Source organism: Uranotaenia lowii, chromosome 3 (assembly GCF_029784155.1).
Source record: "Uranotaenia lowii strain MFRU-FL chromosome 3, ASM2978415v1, whole genome shotgun sequence".
NCBI lineage: Eukaryota > Metazoa > Arthropoda > Insecta > Diptera > Culicidae > Uranotaenia > Uranotaenia lowii.
In genome coordinates, this window is record NC_073693.1 from 209,177,509 (window position 1) to 209,196,395 (window position 18,887).

The 18,887-nt window shown below is 43.1% G+C and overlaps 1 protein-coding gene across 2 annotated transcripts in view; it reads right to left on the bottom strand.

Moving 5' to 3' along the window:
• LOC129755255 (zwei Ig domain protein zig-8-like) overlaps positions 1–18,887 on the bottom strand; it is a 98,448-nt gene that overhangs the window by 68,853 nt on the left and 10,708 nt on the right. For both annotated transcript variants that reach the window (XM_055751642.1, XM_055751643.1), the window contains exon 2: positions 11,373–11,500. In XM_055751642.1, the coding sequence (XP_055607617.1) occupies positions 11,373–11,500 (128 nt within the window). The remainder of the gene's footprint in view (positions 1–11,372; positions 11,501–18,887) is intronic.

The window sequence follows — 18,887 nt, forward strand, 5'->3', positions numbered from 1 at the left end:
CAGATGATCTATGTCTATGTCATCGGCAAAGCAGATAAGTTGACTGGATCAGTTAAAAACTCTGCCCCGCATTTCGCCCACCGCTCGTCGAATAACACCTTCAAGCGTCACGTTGAACATCATTCAGGATAGACAATCGCTTTGTCGAAGCCACCTGCGCGATTCGAATGAACTCGACAATTCACCCGAAATCCGAAGACAACACAGCGTTCCATCCATCGTCGCCTTGATCAGTCTAGTTAGCTTCCTGGAAAGCCGTTCTCGTCCATGACTTTCTTAGTTCGTCACGGTCGATCGTGTCGTATGCGGCTTTGAGGTCGATGAAGTTGACGGCATTATTGGGGGATTTGCCGCAATGTGAAGATCTGGTCCGTCGTATATCGTCCCTCCATGAAACCGGCCTGATGACTTCCTAGGAATCTGTTTGCTTGTGGCGATAGGCGGCGGAGTAGGATTCGAGAGAACACTTTGTAGGCAGCATTGAGGACAGTGATCGCTCGATAGTTCTCTCAGCCCAATTTGTAGCCCTTCTTGTAGATGGGGCATATTACCCCCTCCTTCAACTCCTTAGGTAGTTATTCTGTGTCTCAGGTCTGGACCATCAACCGACCAACTTGTCCGGGCCCATCTTCATGAGTTCAGGGAGAGTCTTCTTTACGTCATTGTCTACGCCGGCGATGTTCCTTTTCCCACCGTCTTGGTCTCCTACATGTACGTCGTTCAGGTGTTCATGGAAGTGCTGCTTTCACCATTTGATCACCTCACGATTGTTAGTTAGGATGCATCCGTCCTTGTTCTGGTACATTAAGGCTTGCGGCGCGAAGCCTTTGGAGGATGCGTTGAGCTTCTGATAGAACTTTCGTGTTTCCTGGGAACGATGCAGCTACTCCAGCTCCTCGAGTTTCCTCTCATCCAGGCTGCGCTTAATCTCCTGGAAAATGTGGACTCGCTGTCGATGATTTCCACGTTTCGACGGGTGATTCCTTGCACTACTCCAGCCTGCGCGGCGTTCTCTTCGTTCATCACTCTCCTACATTCCTTGTCGAACCATTCGTTCCGTCGAGTTCGTTTTCGTTCTCCGCAACGCTGCTGATGGCTGTCTTGATGGTATCCCAACTGTTCTAGAAACGGGTTTCGTCAAGCTCGTCCTCTACCGGTAGTGCTGCTTCGAGCGATTGCGCATAGTCTGCTGCGACCTCAGGTTGCTTCAGTCGTGCGAACTATAACCAATACGGGCGTCGGTTTCGCATGTTATTCACTACGGAGAGTTTTGGGCGCATCCTCACCATCACAAGATAGTGGGTTGACTCGATGTTGGCGCCTCGACAGGATCCGACGTCGATGATGTCTGAGAAGTGCTGGCTGTCTATCAACATGTGGTCGATCTGTGATTTCGTTTGGTACTGTGATCTCCAGATGTATTTATTTATGTGAGAGGCGGTTATGGAAAAAGGTACTACGTACGACCGCTCGTCACCCCTGACACGGAGAACAGACGCGTACGGAGCCCCCCCCCCCCCCTAGCTCAGTTCGCATTGGTCTAAATTATCCACCGGGGTTCAGTACCCGATCCCCGCGAAGGTTGCTCGCAACCCAGCCAGCACCACGGGAAGGTTGAAAGTCGGAGTTGTTAGACAAGAGGTGATATGGCCACTTCCTGAAGGTAGGGTTTATGGGGTCTGGAGTTGCACATTCTAATTCTCATTCTAATTTGATTTATTTAGAGAGGATTTTAACAGTAGCTGTCATTCGTCCTCTGCGTGAGTTGCCCATTATCTACCATTAGCCAGTCAATAGGACATCAGTATTTCCGACAAATTAGACTGGAACAAACAACAATTTCTTCTTTTGTCAAGCTTCCTCTCTCCCCTTCGAAATTTTTAAAAGAACGAATAGCGTACTTAATAAAATTTGAAGTTTTTTATGTAGGGGAGAGTGGGGTATCGTGGGCCATGGGGAAACGTGGGCCACTTTTAATATCTCAGATGTGTGTTGAGATGAAAATCTCAAACCAACTGTCATCGTCGTCGCTTTGCGTGAGCATATATTCCTATATGTTGTTGACTGAAATACGCATCATATGCTTCTTTTATTTTTCAAGCAAAAAAAAGTTAGAAAAATTTACTTACATAATTATAAAAAAAAACGGTAATTTCTTCGATGGGGAACCTAAAGTTCATAACAAAAATATGCTCATACGCTTATGATCTTAGTTTTGTCATGATCTTTCACGTGGAAAAGGAATTTTTGATGAAACATCAATAAGTCACACAAACGCAACCAATTTGCAAATCATAGCTTGTGGGGAATCGTGGGCCACACATCTTGAATCACCTATATTTTTATGTTTTTCTACACATTCAGAACTAAAAATACGTTTATCCTATCTGAAAAGTTTTCTTATGCCAAATGAAGAGTTATGAAAAATATTTTGTCCATCTTATGTAAGAAATTTTGCCAAAACGTTCGAGAGTCAGGTTTTGGAATCCATGCGATCATACACAGCTCTCTTTTTTATTTCATCATCTGAAATTGCTTTAAAATAACGAAATGAGTTAGGAAATCACAGTTTTGGGTCAACTCATAAACTTTGCATGTTATTTGGTCAATTTGGATTTGGTGGCCCACGATTCCCCACCATTTTTCAAAATCCAAAAAATATTGCTTTTTTTTCAAACAGTCAGAATTTGAGGAAAATAACTTATTAAAAATTTTAAAAAAATACCTTATGATACCTTGAAAATGTAGAAAACCATACAATTTTTTATTTTCATTTTATCTTTTATAATAAAGAAGTTATGCAACAACGAAAAAAAGTGGCCCATGATTCCCCACTCTCCCATACATTTTATAACAAAAAATAAAATTTCCGAAATATGACAATTCCAAAAACAAATTGTGGAAGAATTATTTCACCTTTTGTATTCTTGATTTAATCGAATTCTTCGATATAAAATTACTTGATTTATAGGTTTTGTGCAAGGTATACTATGATTTTTTTTTGCAAAAATGAAAAAAACAGATATTTAATTGCAGCGAGAGTTTGTATGTGGATTTGAATGTGTCATATGAGGGCTTTTCCTTCACGGAGATAGGTGTACCATTCTAGAGCGATGCCCCAAAATCAAGCACGCTTTTCCTTCCAGATGTACCATGCCTAGAAATGATGAAACATTGGGTTTTTCCTTTATGTCCTTTTTGCAAATGATGGGTAACATATCTTGTCGCATAAAACAGCAGTTGATAGTAGGAGTCCAGCTGGTGATCAGGGATAGATTTCCGAACGCGTTGAGTCGAATCTCTGCTTCGGAGGTTGAAAACAAGCCGTACAGCTGACTTCAAAAATATATTTAGTCGCTTCTTGAGAGCGGCAGTTAATTCAGGATAATAAATAATGTCGCAGTAAGACAGCAAATGAACTATCACGGATTGAACCAATTTGAGGCGAGTAGGTCGAGATAGTACAAAAGAGAAACGACGAAAGGCTGTTAGAGTACCGAATACCTTTGCTACGACGTCATTCATTTTCTGGCTCCATGAAAGGTTGACGTCCATGTAAATTCCAAAGTTCTTGACTGAGGTTGGAGGGATACATCTTCTTTAAAAACTAGTGGCTCATTCGGCACAATAGTTCCGGTTTTACTGAACACATTAGCTTGGATCTTTTTGGAATTCGGTACAAGACAGTTGTTATTGGAGGTGGTGCACTTTGCCCACAGAACCAGAGATGTACATCTGTAAATATCATCAGCGTAGAGATGGTATTGGCATTTTATCAGGGCATTCGGCAAACTATTAATGTACAAGAAGAAAAGAAGCGCACTCAGACAAGAACCCTGTGGAGTGCCATCGATGAGCTCCCGGTCAATTTGTGAACGACTGCTCAGAAAGAATGATATAAGGTCTGAAGCTTCGCTTGTAAAGAAAAATTCGTTTTATAATTTACTTCTTAGTAGGCGATGGTTGACGCAACTGAACGCTAAAGAGGAGTCTACAAACACCATGACTGTGAAATCATCTTTATCTAGACCACTAAAAATGTCATGGGTAACCTTTGCGAGTGCGGTAGTGGCGCTGAATTTTTTTCTGTATCCATGGGATGCTCAGCAAGAAAGGGAGGTGTGGAACAGTCAAGATATTCAGATATCTGGGAAAGCATGACTTTTTCGAATATTTTTGGTGTTGCCGGTAACACACTGATAGGGAAACAGTCTTTGGGTTGCGCGGGAGGAGAAATCTTAGGAATAGGTGTAATAATAGCCTTTTTTTCCAGATATCGGCAAATGATTTAGTATCGAATATGGAGTTGAAAAATTCACAAAGGATGGGAAACACAAAAGGACACAGGAGTTTCACAAACGGAATAGGACTCTCGTCAGAACCAGTAGCGTTAGAATGTATTTCGTATATTTTGCGACTGATTTCACCAGTATTAGGTAGTGTGATGAAAGCTGAAAATTGGTCTACGAGTGACGTGGTTTTGATGGTAGCATCTGTCGGTGACCTTCAGAGAAGAATGTTTTCAGTTCTTCAATGTCCCCTTCGGTAAAAGAAGGGTTGTCCTCAGGGCAGGGTTGTTATGTACACCTTCTCGTTTGAGGTTACTCCATAAGGTTTTAGATAAAAGTTTGTGATCGAAGCGTTTATCTGCGTAGCTTTTTTTGGAAGTATATACCAACGACCTGACATTGTCACGGTGTCGCAAGTATTCGCTCCATAGGTTATAATTTCTTGAGCGATTGGGATTTCTCTGATACAGAGAGTACGCAAGGTTGCTCACTTTGATACATTGCTTTATCCTGTTAGTAATCCAGGGAGTGCGCTCATCACGCAGAGTAACGGGTCTTTCAGGAGCGTGTCAATCAAGGAGGCATCTAAGGCCGATGACATAGTGAGTGCGATGTGATGCGGACCGGCGAATGCGATTGAATGCAGCAAAGTACATTTGATGAAAATGTATGTGAATCGCTTAAACCTGACATACTCAACGCGGCGAACCAGATGTAAATTTTTTCCGCCGCTCTAGTTCGCATTGGCTGCGTCCGTAATTTCGCATCGCTCTCACTATGTCATCGGCCTAAGACTTGTCGAAAGAAATTGTACTTTAGTGTTAGGGTCAGTCGAGGCATGAAACGGTTCGGAGTCTAGAGCTAGGAAATTAGCTTGAAGTTGCATTTTGTCTTTGTCGCGAAAACTTCTCAATAGTTTTGTTTAATGTGGTAGTCTACATATGTGTTCTAATAGCGAAGAGTAAATATACTACCTCATGATCTGAAACTGAGCTGCCTTGCAGAACTTTAGGTTTGACGAAGTGTTCAGGTGAGTCAGTTATCATGAGATCAATTGTAGTAGCACTAGATTCGGTGATACGCATATAATCAGTTTGGAGCTCAGACAGATGGAAAGTAGAGTAACTTGGCGCAGCGCTAATAGGTTTATTTGTTTATTTGGTAACAAATCAACGGATCACATGTTGATCCCAATGATTAAATGGATACAAAACAAAATAATTAAAATTATTAAAAAAAAGTTTACACAAACTACCTTGACCTAAACGCTATTAAAATTTTTCTTCTAAAGGAATCCCTCGATGTACCGAAATCAAAATGTTCAGAGTAACGGTTGAAAGTCTTGATCACGCCGATCAATGCACTATTTGCCCCGTAGTTGTTTTGACGAAGGGGAGTGTAGAGCTGTAAATTCCGGTTCCGTAGTCCTTGAGGTCTGACACTAATGTTGATTGATTCCAATAGCGAAGGGCAGTCAATTTTCGATGTCAGGATATCGGAGACAAACAAGGCCCGTGTAGCTGCTCGGCGGGCTTGTAGCGTGTCTAGGCTAATGAGGTTGCAGCGGTTCTCGTAGCTTGGAAGGTGGAACGGGTCAGACCAGTTCAAATGGCGTAGAGCATATCGCATAAACCGTCGTTGTAGAGCTTCGATCCGATCAGCGCCATTCTGGTAGAAAGGGCTCCAAACTGCCGATGCATATTCCAGGATGGAGCGAACGAGGCTGCAGTAGAGGCTTTTCAAGCAGTATACGTCTCTGAAGTCCTTCGTCACGCGGAAAATAAAGCCTAAACATCGAGAAGCTTTATCCACTATATAGTTTGTATGTGTCTTGAAGTCAAGTTTTTGATCAAGAATCACACCTAAATCTTTGATGTGGTTCACACGGGCAATTAAGTGGTCCGAAAGGAAATAATCGGCGGAAATGGGATGCCTTTTGCGCGAAAATGTTATGACGGAACATTTATTGCGGTTCAACGCCAGGCAATTGTTGTTGCACCAGGTAGCGAAAAGGTCGAATTGCCTTTGTAGTGCAGCAGTGTCTTCGGGGCCTTTGATTACGTTGAACAATTTCAGATCATCTGCATAGGCGAGTTTGGGTCCGTCCAGCAGTAGAAGAGCGTCATTAAAATAAATAAGGAACACAATCGGTCCTAGATGGCTCCCTTGTGGAACCCCGGAAGTAGCAGGGAATTGTCTGGAATACGAATCCTTAGTTCGAACGGTCAGTTTTCTTCCGATCAGGTAGCTACGGAACCAATTCAATAGGCAACCACAGATTCCAAGACGTTCGAGTTTTGCAATAGCAAGTTCATGATTAACTTTGTCAAACGCGGCAGACAAATCTGTGTAGATTGCGTCGGTTTGGATACCCGCTGTAAAACTTTCTTGCACATAGGATGTAAAGTTCATTAAGTTCGTACTAGTTGAACGCTTGGGCATAAACCCATGTTGGTCATTGGAAAAATACTCCTTGCAGAATGAGAAAATAGGGTCCAGAATGACCAGTTCGAATAATTTTGCAATTGCGCATAAGGCAGATATTCCTCTGTAGTTATTTATATCCCTTTTGTCACCTTTTTTGTGAACAGGAAACATATAAGCATCCTTCCACAGCGAAGGATAAACGGCTCTGTCCAGCGAAGCTTGAAATATTCGTTTAATTGGAAACAATAAATGGGGCATAAAGCGTTTCAGAAATGTGGCAGGTATTCCGTCCGGTCCCGAGGAAAGAGAGTTTTTCATTTTTGCAGTCGCCTTTAAAATAGTTTCCTCTTCAATTGCAATCATGTTTAAAGATGCGTTTAGGGAAGGAACGTTTCGAACAGCGTTAGCTATTTGATCGGCAGAGATTAAACCAGTGGTAAAAACACTAGAGAATTTTTTTGCGAGCAGATTACATATACCGAGATCCGAACTTGCAGTTTCGCCCTCCAAGAACATGTTGGTTGGAAGTCCAAATTCTCTCCGCTGATCTTTGACATGTTTCCAGAACGATTTAGGACTATTCTTGAAGTTTCGTTGCAGTCGCGTCAGATAGTTTCTATAGCATCGGCAGCTAGCTTTTTTATACGCAGCATTAAGTTTACGGTAATGGTCTTTAGCGTCTTGTGTTTTGTGCCTATTATAATAGCGGAAGGCTTTGCATTTTAAAGTTTTCATCTGGCGTAGTTCTTTGGTGATCCAGGGAGCTCTTGAATTTTCATTCACCAAACGTTTCGGAACATGACGATCAATAATGTAATTGATGACGTGTGAAAAAGTTTCAGCCGCGGCATTGGGATCAGAAAGTGTAAGCTCGGATTCCCAGTCTACAGAGTCTAACACTTCAGAGATAGCTTGAAAGTCTGCGTTTTTATAATCGAGAAAGAATGCAGCTGGTTTTCTAGAAGAAATATCCAAGCCGGAAACTTCAATTGAGATGAGCAAAGCTGGATGATAACGAACCAATTTGACCAAAGGCACAGGAGCTAATTCAATTGTCGGTGTTCTAATTCCTTCATTCACGAAACATAGATCAAGCATACGTCCGTTTTCATTCTCGACGCTATTGATCTGACGGAGTGTGGCTGTGCTTAAGGAGTCAAAAATAGTTTCGGAGAATGCCGAAAATGAGGAACGAGCTGGGTCAGGATATAAAAATCCGCCTTGAGAGGGACACCATTTGATACCCGGTAAATTGAAATCACCGATGATTAATATGTCGTCTTCAGGTGAGGCAAGCGACGTGACTTTGGTGAGGCAGCTGGAAAACGAATCGGCAATACTCACATCTCGTGTACGATCCGGAGGGATGTAGACCACACACACAAAGAGCTTCCGGTTACCGAGATCGAGGCGGACCCACACAATTTCCAGATCATCCCAGGAATTGTCGTCGATAGACACAGCTTGCAAAGTTGATTTGATGGCCAGTAAAACTCCGCCTCCGGTTGACTTCAGACTGTTACTGGGGCCACGATCGCAACGAAACACGACATAGTCAGAACTAAAAACCTGACTGGTGAAGGTCCTGGCGTTTAGCCATGTTTCGGTTAGGGCAATAACATCATGGCAGCAGCAGGAAGAGGCCAACAAATACTCATTAACGCAAGAGTTAATGCCACCGACGTTTTGGTAGAAAATGCTAATATAGTCACGCCGTCCAGAAGGCATACTGGGTAGTTGTTCGCTGGAAGGTAAAATTCCATCACCAAGCGGAAAACTAATCGGAACTGTGTACTTGCCTGCGGAGGCAGGCTGGAGAACCCCGTCACCACAATCGATCTCAGGGCCGGGACGACTGCTGACGGTGGCTGGAATCAGCGCGACTGAGTCGATGGGTTCAGGGGACTCCCGAAAGCCTGATTCGTTGCGTCCCGGTGTAGTTAACCCAGTAGAGATGGTGAAGTTTACTCCCGACGTTCCCATGCATAGAACATCTTGCCTCACTGACGGGCCAAAGTGAGGTCTGCAAAGCGAAGGGCAATGACTGGTCGGATAAAAGGGTGAACATGAGTACTTGCCTGCATGCACAGGCTGGACAGCCCCGTTGCCTTCTTCGAACACAGGGCCGGGACGGCTGTTGACGCTGGCGGGAAACTGCGCGACTGTGACGAAGGGCTCAGGGGCGTCCATTGTGCTGAGTTCGGTGCGTCCCGGTGATCCGATCGCCATATGTTCAGATAGTTCCTTTGGCGAGTGGTTGTCAGGTGTGTTAATCGGCATTTTTTTGGAACATTTCAGGTGAAAATCGAGTTGGAGAGGTCTGCAAATTGAAGGGCAGTCACTGGACGAATCGCAAAATAAAAAAGAATACTTGCCTGGCAACGGCGGTTGGAGAGCCCCGTTGCCTTCTTCGAGCACAGGGCCGGGGCGACTGCTGACGCTGGCTGGAAACTGCGCGACTGTGACGAAGGGCTCAGGGGCTTCCATAAAGCTAAATTCGGTGCGCCCCGGGGATCCAAACAGCAGATGTCGATCATTGAAATCGTGGGCGAAACTGATTGTTTCGGTCGTAGTTGACGAACTCCCGGAAGCTCAGTCCGTTTGGCCAAGTTTCAGGGTCTAAGGCCATATCCTTAAGCTCGAGATCAACGCCAACTTTGAACGACACAAAGCGCATCGTGCTTGTATCGGTGCCTTTAGATACGAGCTTAACCACTTGCGTGGTATCCGTTTGTAGGTTGGCCTTAACCATCGAGGCGACATCGTCCTCGCTCACATCTGGTTTGATGCGCGAAATGTATAACCAAAACAAATTATCTTTTTCGTTGCTACACATGGGAACAGAGACAACGTCGGAAGAGGATCGTTTTGCACCCAATTTACACGGTTCGCTTATCGGGGCATCTGGAGCACGAAATCTCTTAAGTGCACGACGATAATCAGGACGGGCAGGTGTCAGTGTAGGGATTGGAGTGGGTGGTGGCTTAGCACAAGCTTGTTTTATTTCGGAACGAAGTTCAGAAATTGCTTCTGTAAGTTGAGTAATTCCATTCTTTTCGGGAGGGGGCGCAAAGGCGAGGCTACGAAAGTGAGCGTTTTCGAAAAGCCCAGCACAGTCGTCGCACATCCAGAATGCGTTTTTAGAAAGCGATTTCAAGCTACGGGCTGCAGCATTGCTGACGCTAACGCAAGTGAGATGGAATTCCTTTCCGCAAATACCGCGGCAGACCATGAACTCGATTCCATTGATCGTGCCGCAACAACTTGAGCATGCTTTCGCCATAATCGCCCGGAAGGTATGCAATAGGCAACGAAGAAATCGAATGCAAGTTTTAGCTTTCAATGTTCCACGCCAGGTGTCGCTCCAGTTACAGAGAGAGAGAAAAAAACTCGTAGGACGTAAACAAATAAAGCCTTCCTAGAACAAAACCGGCACTCCAGGTGATAATCACGGCACGAAATTTGCACACTTCTAATGTTTTTAGGGACAAACTAAAACAATGTTTAGTCGAACACGCACATCAATAAAAGCATAAACACTTATTTACGTATTAAAAAGAGGTATTTTCATAAAAAAGAACAGTTTAAAATTGCTAAAAAATATCACATAACAACAAGATATATCAGTGTTGCCAAAAAAAAGGTTAGCGGAAGGTTGATATTAAAGTCACCAACTAAGAAGAATCTGTCAAACTGGTGATCCATGAGATCTAGTAGCAACTTCTCATAGCTCTTGCTAAAAAGTTGATTCGAGCCAGATAAGTTATATACCAACCACAACGACACATATACATAGATCATTCACTTTGACAAGCACGGCGAGGTTTTCAACACTGCAACTGATGGAAACGTTAATATTAAAAACGGATTTAAGAATAGCTTCACTCTAATGCCTTTCTGAATGTAGATACTAATGCCACCACATGTTTTTGAGCGCAAACGAGAAGTGGAAAGACAGTGTTTGACAAAATTGTTGGGCGGTATTCGGATATGACCGACAGAAGGGGAAACTTTCATCAGTGTTTCGCGGACAGCAAAGAAATGGTAGTCATTTTGATCGAGAAGAATTTTCATGCCATCAATGTGATTTTCTAGACCACGAACATTGAGATGACCTATGCGTAAATTAAAGCGATTTATGGGTAGTATTCAGGGGGCGAATAACAAGAAAGTTAGTATTTTAATATCACAAGTGGTGAAACTTTCGACTGTAAATTTTACACCAAAATATATTCCTTCTGAAACTGAACAATGTTGTCGAAAGCACCGAATATTATCATTTCATCTCTGGGCTCAATTAATTTATTACAGCTAGATTTATGTTCTGCAGATTTTTGTTATAGTTATATTGTTTATTTTGAAGATTTATTCCATATCAGTTCATTTACAAAAAAAAAAGATAAAAATTTATGTTTATATTATTTTCAATTAATTGTTGAATTCAGTATTTAAAAAAAAAAGATGTTGAAGAAACTTACTTCGCAATTAAGTTGAGTATTTCCAAATTTTGAATGACTTATTCATTTGTTTCAATTGATCACTATAAGTTTAAAAAAATCAAATCAAAGGATGTGATTTCACAAATAAATTGAAAAAAATCATAACCCTCTTTAGGGAGGTTCCGACAGGACTAGGTTTTGAGCGTTTTTCACTTACCACGTTGTTATGGTTCCAGAAGATGTAAGCCGGTGGCTCGGGGGAGTCCTTCACAACACAGGTTAAATTTATCGTCGATCCGCTCTCGATGTACAGATCCGGTGCTCCAATTATTTCCGTCGACGGTTCTGTTTGGGGAAAAAAGGAAGAGAGAGAAAAGGCAAAAGAAAACAAACAAACACCGGGTTAGTGAATGGTTTTGCGCGCACATTCCTGCTGCGAGAAGATGCGAAACTCCTCGCTTTGCAACAAAGAATTTCTGCTTCACACGGTTTTTATTCTTTCTATTTTTTTCTTGCTGTGAGCTTTATATATTTTTTAAACATTTGTATCGAAGCTGAAGGGAGCGAAGGGGGAACAATATGAACAGAGCGGTTGTTCGGGGAAATTAAATTAAATTCGTAGCAGCTAATGAGCTTCGTGGGAAATTGTTGCGTGACTGTTGCTCGAAAATTTAAGAAAACAAGTAAACGATCCAATCCAAAAAGGGATTGATTAATTAGGTTTTCTTGCGAAGATTGCAGAGAAGTTTTGAATCAGGACGTAAACTTGGGTAGTCATTGAACAGCAATTGATGTTCATAGTTGACGGAATTGTTTTTAATTTTTGAAAGCAAACTGTTGTTTAAGACTAAATAACAAGTAAAGCCCATTTTCTTTGAAGAAAACATTGTGGTTTTGAGAGAAAACAGTGAGCGACAACAATATTACCACTATGTGTTTCGCTTGTTAAAATATGAACGATTGAAAATCGTCAACATTTTCTTCTTCAATTTGTTATGAATTATTCAATGGATGAATCAAGCTCAAGCATTAGTTTTTTTTCGATGAAGCAATTGGCGTTGATGGCCAAAAATATGAAAAAAGGGTGCGAAATAGGAATAATACCACCTTGGATTTTCTAAAAAAAACATTCGGGTTTTCGCATATTTTTATAGCTAAAATGAGAAAATTTTTGTTCCTATTGCGAAAATAGGTTGCAATGTTTTATATTTTCAAAATTTGTCCCCTAAAAATTTCACACGACTGATGAGTTTGCCTTCAATGATCTTTCAATGATAATCCCAAAGCTTAACTTTGGTTTGGTTTTCCAACTTCAGAAATTTTCATCGCACAGGATACACGTCCTCTCTTTTTGGGAGATGGCTCCCAAAAAACTGCAACTCGACCAATCGTCCTAAACAAATTCATCTGAGTCCCCATCCAATGCTGATGAAAATTTATGCGACATTTTTTTCGTTGTTGTTAGTAGCCTTCCATATCTATTGCATGAGCCCTGGTTGTACGGAGTGAATCGTTCCGATTTTTAGTTCCTGAACGACCGCCGCAAAAGCTTTCCGGCTGCTTCCGGTGGATTGGCGAAGCTGAATAGAGACCGCATTTTCGGGACCCCCCTTAGAATTCCAAGTGCGCCTATTTTCCGCCCATATGGGTGGGTGGGTTTTAACCTGAAGGATTGCTGTACGTTTTTTTTTCCTGTAGATCAATTTTGATTTATGGTGAGCATTCGAACAAGGGTAGCAAATATTTATGCCTCGATAGGCTACCCGAATTGGTTGGGATTATTGTTGAAACTTACGAAAGGGGAAAACGGGCGCTATTCTTCGTTTCAATCGTCCGTGGAAACTTTTCCGACGCATATTTTCCTGCCTATTGTTAGTTGTTTCAGATTATTGGAAACAGTTTCCGAGCCATGGTCACGGAAAAGCAGAGCGGTTTAAAAGTATTCGCTAGGCACGATCGGTTTAGCAATTTAGATGCGAAGTTGTTAAGCGATGTAAGTCAATTATTGAATTCCATTGAAATTAAAAATATCCGAAACGTCAAATCTTTATTGTTGTACACGTGCAAAACTTGGTGCACATATGCGGCAACGACGCGAAAACTGCAAGTTTATGTGAATCGCTGCCTGCGGAACATCATCCGTGCTTGTTGGCCTGGCAATTAGATCCCAAACGTGAAACTACATCGCTGGTGTCATCAAAAGACGCTAGAAGTAGAGATTCGGGAACGTAAGTGGAGATGGATCAGTAGCAGCAGCCTCAGAAAATCTGCGCGTCCTTTAGTGAATCCGTCTTTTTCCGCCAGACAGCCAAATCATAACAAACAATCAGCAGCAGCAGCCTTGGAAAATCTGCGCTCCCTGAGCCAATCCGTGTATAATCACCGGAAGGCCAGAAGCAAGCTTAAAAATCTGCTCTCCTTAAGCCAATCCATCTTTTTCCACCAGAAGGCCAAATCAAAACAAATCGGGATCCACCATTTTCTTCCAGAAGGCCAAATTAAAACAAATAATAATCAGCAGGTGGCTTAAAAATAAGCTATTCCTAAGCTCATTGTACTGTACTGAAATTCACGCAAACAGCTGCCTGGCCAAATCAAAACAAATATTCAGCAGAAGCAGGCTTAAAATCCGCTCTCCCTGAGCCAATACGTCATTTTCACCAGAAGGCCAAATCAAAACAAATAATCACCAGAAGCAGGATTGAATATCTGCACTTCCTATGCCAAACTTCCGGAAGGCCAAATTAAAGTCTGCTTCATTTAATATTGGAACAAATTCTTTTGCTCATTGTGGCGCTCCTTGTGGACGGATTTGGAAACTTTTTTCACCCACGTGTCGGGAAATTCATTACCTTTCACCATGTATTTATGTCATAACACCAAACGATAGTATTTTGTAAACAACCGCCATGGAAGCCGAACGGAGAGATCAAATTGTGCACAGTTTTCTTGAAAATCCATTGTTGTCGGCATCGAAGCTAGCTAAACAGCTTAAAATGCCCAGAAATACCGTATGGCGTGTTATCAAGCAGTACAAGGAAACATTGACGACGGCTCGGAAGCCGCATTCGAAGCGTTGGAGTGGAACTGTCGACCGGAAACTGCGTGGGAAAGTCATCAACGCCGTCAAGAGGAATCCCAATCTTTCAAACCGCGATTTGGCCAAAAAGTTCCAGGCCGCTCACAGTACGGTGCGACGAATTCGTCTCCGGGAAGGAATAAGGTCATTCCGAGCCAGCAAACAGCCAAATCGGACGCTGAAGCAGAACAATGTGGCCAGAATCCGTGCTCGAAAGCTGTACGACCAAGTGCTGACCAAGTTCGACGGATGTATTCTGATGGACGATGAGACCTACGTGAAGGCGGACTTTGGGCAAATCCCAGGTCAAAAATTTTATTTGGCGACGGCTCGGGGGGATGTACCTGCAAAATTTAAGTTCGTGTTTGCGGATAAATTCCCCCGCAAGTACATGATTTGGCAGGGAATATGCAGTTGTGGACAGAAAACCAAAGTCTTTCTCACTGACAAGACAATGACATCAGAAGTCTACAAAAAAGAGTGCCTACAGAAACGGATTCTGCCGTTTATTCGTGCCCACGACCGTCCAGTAATGTTTTGGCCGGACCTCGCAAGCTGCCATTACAGCAAAACGGTTATGGAATGGTACGCAACGAACGGGGTCAGCGTAATACCGAAGGACCTCAACCCCCCAAACTGCCACCAGTTCCGGCCGATAGAGAAATACTGGGCAATCACGAAGCGGAGGCTTAAGGCAAAGGGAAAACTTGTTAGGAACATGACTCAAATGAAGAACTGGTGGAATCAAATCGCCAAAACGGTGGACGAAAAGGGTGTGCGCCGCCTAATGTGCCGTATTACGGGAAAAGTACGAGAATTTCTTCGAAACAGCAATGAATAATTTTTTTAATTTTTTTTTTATGAAAGAGTAAAGAAAATGCTACATTTGTATGAAAAACAAATTATGAATTCGTTAAGAAATGACTGAACTACACGCAATTGTTTGTGTTCCAATATTAAATGAAGCAGACTTTAAAACAAGTAATCTACAGAAGGTGGCTTTAAAAATTGCGATTTCTAAGCTAATCCGTCTTCCTCCACCGGAAGGCCGATTCATAACAAACCCAGGAGCAGCAGCCTTAAAAATCTCCGCTTCCCAAGCCAATCCACCTTTTTCTACCAGAAGGAAAAATTAAAACAAACAATAATCAGCAGCGAAACTGCACTTTCTCAGCCTATCGGTCTCATTTTTGTCTTGAAATTTCAAAATTTAAAAATACTATTTGTGCCAAGAAATACGTGTTATGAATTTCAAAACTGAGAAATCAGCTTAAAAGAATGGAGTGTCTCAAATGTATTCTCACAATTTCTCTCTCTGTTGAATGGGGCACTGAATATTAATTACAAATATTTCACGTTAGGTTGAGTGAACGGCCAAAGTCTTGAAAATTCACAGAGTTACTCGTTTTTTTTCTTTTCTGTGTAGCTTCATTTGTAGATTTATCTAAAGAGGAACCTCTATAAAATTGATGATCCTTTACCGAAAATCTGGACTTTCATTGATCAAAATCTTTCCACCCCCAACGTGACATCGTGCGGTCATGATTCAGTTTGGCTCACGATGAGTTTGACAACAAGCCGTCGACATTGGCAACCAACAAATCACGCGGCTGCAATCGTTGTAGTGTAGTTGTAGCCCCTCAGAGAGAGTGCCGTTGTTATTCGAGCTTGAGTAAGTCTCAATTTGCTTCGGATTGTGCAGCATGGTTTTATTGGATACATTTTCTGGCTGATTGGATTACGAATGTCGTGTGTATGTGTGTGTGTTGTTAGTGCGTTGATGTGTGTGGGTGTGGTATTGTTCGTTCCATTTACCGATGCACATCATTGATGGAGGAAGTTTCCCCAAATCGAGGCCTAGCAAATTGACAAAGCCAATAGCCCGGTACAGATTGCGGATGAAAGATGGACGAATGGACATGGATAGGGATAGACAATCGGATCGGAATGGTTCCGGCCATCGCATCCTTGCCAGATTTGGTCACCATCATCAACCAAATAACGCCCTCGGTTTTCGGGCATAAGCCACATAAAAGTGGACCAGCTCAAGCATAGAATTGGATGCTGCTTGTCCTCTCGCTTGATTTGGGCGAAATTGCAAACAGACATTATCGGGAAACAATGGCCTTTTAGCAATGGGTAATAGTAGCTAGTAATTGTGCTTGCACATTATGCGTGCATGTTATTTACGAAAAAAATAGAACATCCATTATTCATTCTTTGGGCAACCATGCATTATTCTTTGATTGCGCTATCGATGAGTGCATACTTTATGCGAATGGACAGCGATGAGAATTAGTTCTGCATGGGAAAAGTACTCCGATGTCAATGGTTTACTCTCTCAACAATTGTTATAAGCAACAATCAATGACGAGAACTCAAAAAATCTACAAATCGCTTGATTTAAACTGATTATTCTTTAATCAGCGGGATACTGTTCGCCGAAAACAGCATAGTAATAGTTCCATAAATAAAAAGTTGACTAAAAATGTGTACGGCTCAAGATCCTATCAAACTCTCCCATAACAATATTTACTTACTTAATGATCCCGCGCCGATCCTCCGGTGCATAGGGCCGTGGTAAAAGACCTCCACTGTTGACGATCCGGAGCCAGCTTCTTCACCTGGTCCCAGTCAAGATTCTCGTCAACAGTTCGGATTTCAGCGGCAAGGTATCGCCGCCACGAGTTTCTGGGTCTGCCTCTTCTTCGATGTCCTTCTGAATTCCAGTCTAGCGCCTCTCTGCAAATCTCGTTTTCATCTTTTCGCAGCGTGTGGCCAATCCATCTCCACTTACGTTCCCGAATCTCAATTACTAGCGCCCTTTGATGACACCGGCGATGTAGTTCCTCATTCGAGATCCAGTTGCCAGGCCACCAAGCGCGGATGATATTCCGCAGGCAGCGGTTTACAAATACTTGCAGTTTTCGCGTCGTCACCGCATATGTGCACCAAGTTTCGCATCCGTACAGCAATACGGATTTGACGTTTGAGTTGAAGATTCGGATTTTCGTTCGTAGAGAGATCTGGCGTCACTGCCAGATGTTTCGGAGACTGGCAAATGCAAAACGGGCCTTTCTGATTCGGGTTTCGATGTCTTTCCTGGTGCCACCATCAGGCATTATCTGGTACCAAGATACTGGAAGCACTTTCTCAACTTGTTGCCCAGCTACCATGAAACTGGAGGGATTTCCTGTGTTGATCTCCATCGACTTGGTCTTTCTGACATTGACTTTGAGACCTGCTGCCTTGGAACTTTCGGTGAGGTCGTCGAGTTTGCTCTGCATGTCCGGTTGTGTTGTGTTGTGGGCGAGCGAAACAATATCGTCTGCCAGGTCAAGGTCGTTCAATTGCTACATTGTTGAAGGATTCCATGGCAATCCTCGGTTCAATGCACAGCCAATCGATCCAGTCAGAATCTCATCCATTACAATTAGAAAAAAGTAGCGGTGATAAGATACATCCCTGTCTCACTCAAGCAGTTACCGGGATTGGTTCGGACAAGACACCGTCGTGCAAGACCTTGCATGAAAATGCTTCGTATTGTGCTTCGATGAGATGGACTAGTTTCTCTGGAACTCCTTTTCGCCTTAGAGCTGCCCAGATGTTTTGATGGTTAAGTTAATCGAATGCTTTTTCGAAATCAACGAACACCAGCAGAAGAGAGTCCTGGAATTCGTTGATTTGTTCCTGAGTGATTCGTAGCGTTGTGATGTGGTCCACACATGATCGTCTGGATCGGAATCCAGCTTGTTGCCGTCGGAGTATAGCGTCGATTTTCTCCTGAATCCTGTTCAGGATCACTTTACAGAGTACTTTGAGGGTTGTACAGGTCAACGTTATGCCTCGCCAGTTACCGCACTCTGTCAGGTCTCCTTTCTTCGGGACCTTTACGAGGATACCCTGCATCCAGTCGGCCGGGAATGTTGCAGTATCCCAGATGTCAGCAAAAAGACGGTGCAACATTTGTGCTGACAGGGCAGGGTCAGCTTTTAGCATTTCAGCAGGGTTGCAATCGATCCCAGGTGCTCTGTTGGATTTCATGTTTTTGATTGCCGCTTCTATTTCAGCCAACGAAGGCGCGCTTCCGAGTTGACGCCATTTATGCGACTTACTGTGTGCGCTTCAAGCTGTGGATGCTGTTGGCCATCGCTATTCGTGACTCGGAAGAGTTGTTCGAAGTGCTCAGTCCATCGTTTGAGCTGATCTGTTTGATCGGTCAATAACTGACCTGCTCGGTCTTTCAGTAGAATTCTTGCATTAGTCCTTGCACCACTGAGGCGGCGAGAAATGTCATAAAGTAACCGGATATCTCCATTAGCGGCGGCTCTTTCTCCTTCTTCGGCTAGGGAGTTTGTCCAGGCTCTCTTGTCTCGCCTACAAGCTCGTTTAACTGCCTTTTCCAGCTCCGCATATCGTAAGCAGGCGGCTGCTTTGGCTGACCCGGTACATGCCTGCTCAATTCCTACTTTCGCCTTTCTCCGATCATCGACCATCCTCCAAGTTTAATCCGACATCCATTCACTTCTTCTTCCACGAACTTTACCGAGAGTACCATGGCTCGACGTGATAAAGGCATACTTGATTCCACACCACTGTTCTTCGACTGTTTCGTCTGTCGGCAATTCCGAGGCTCGGGATTCTAGCTGTTCA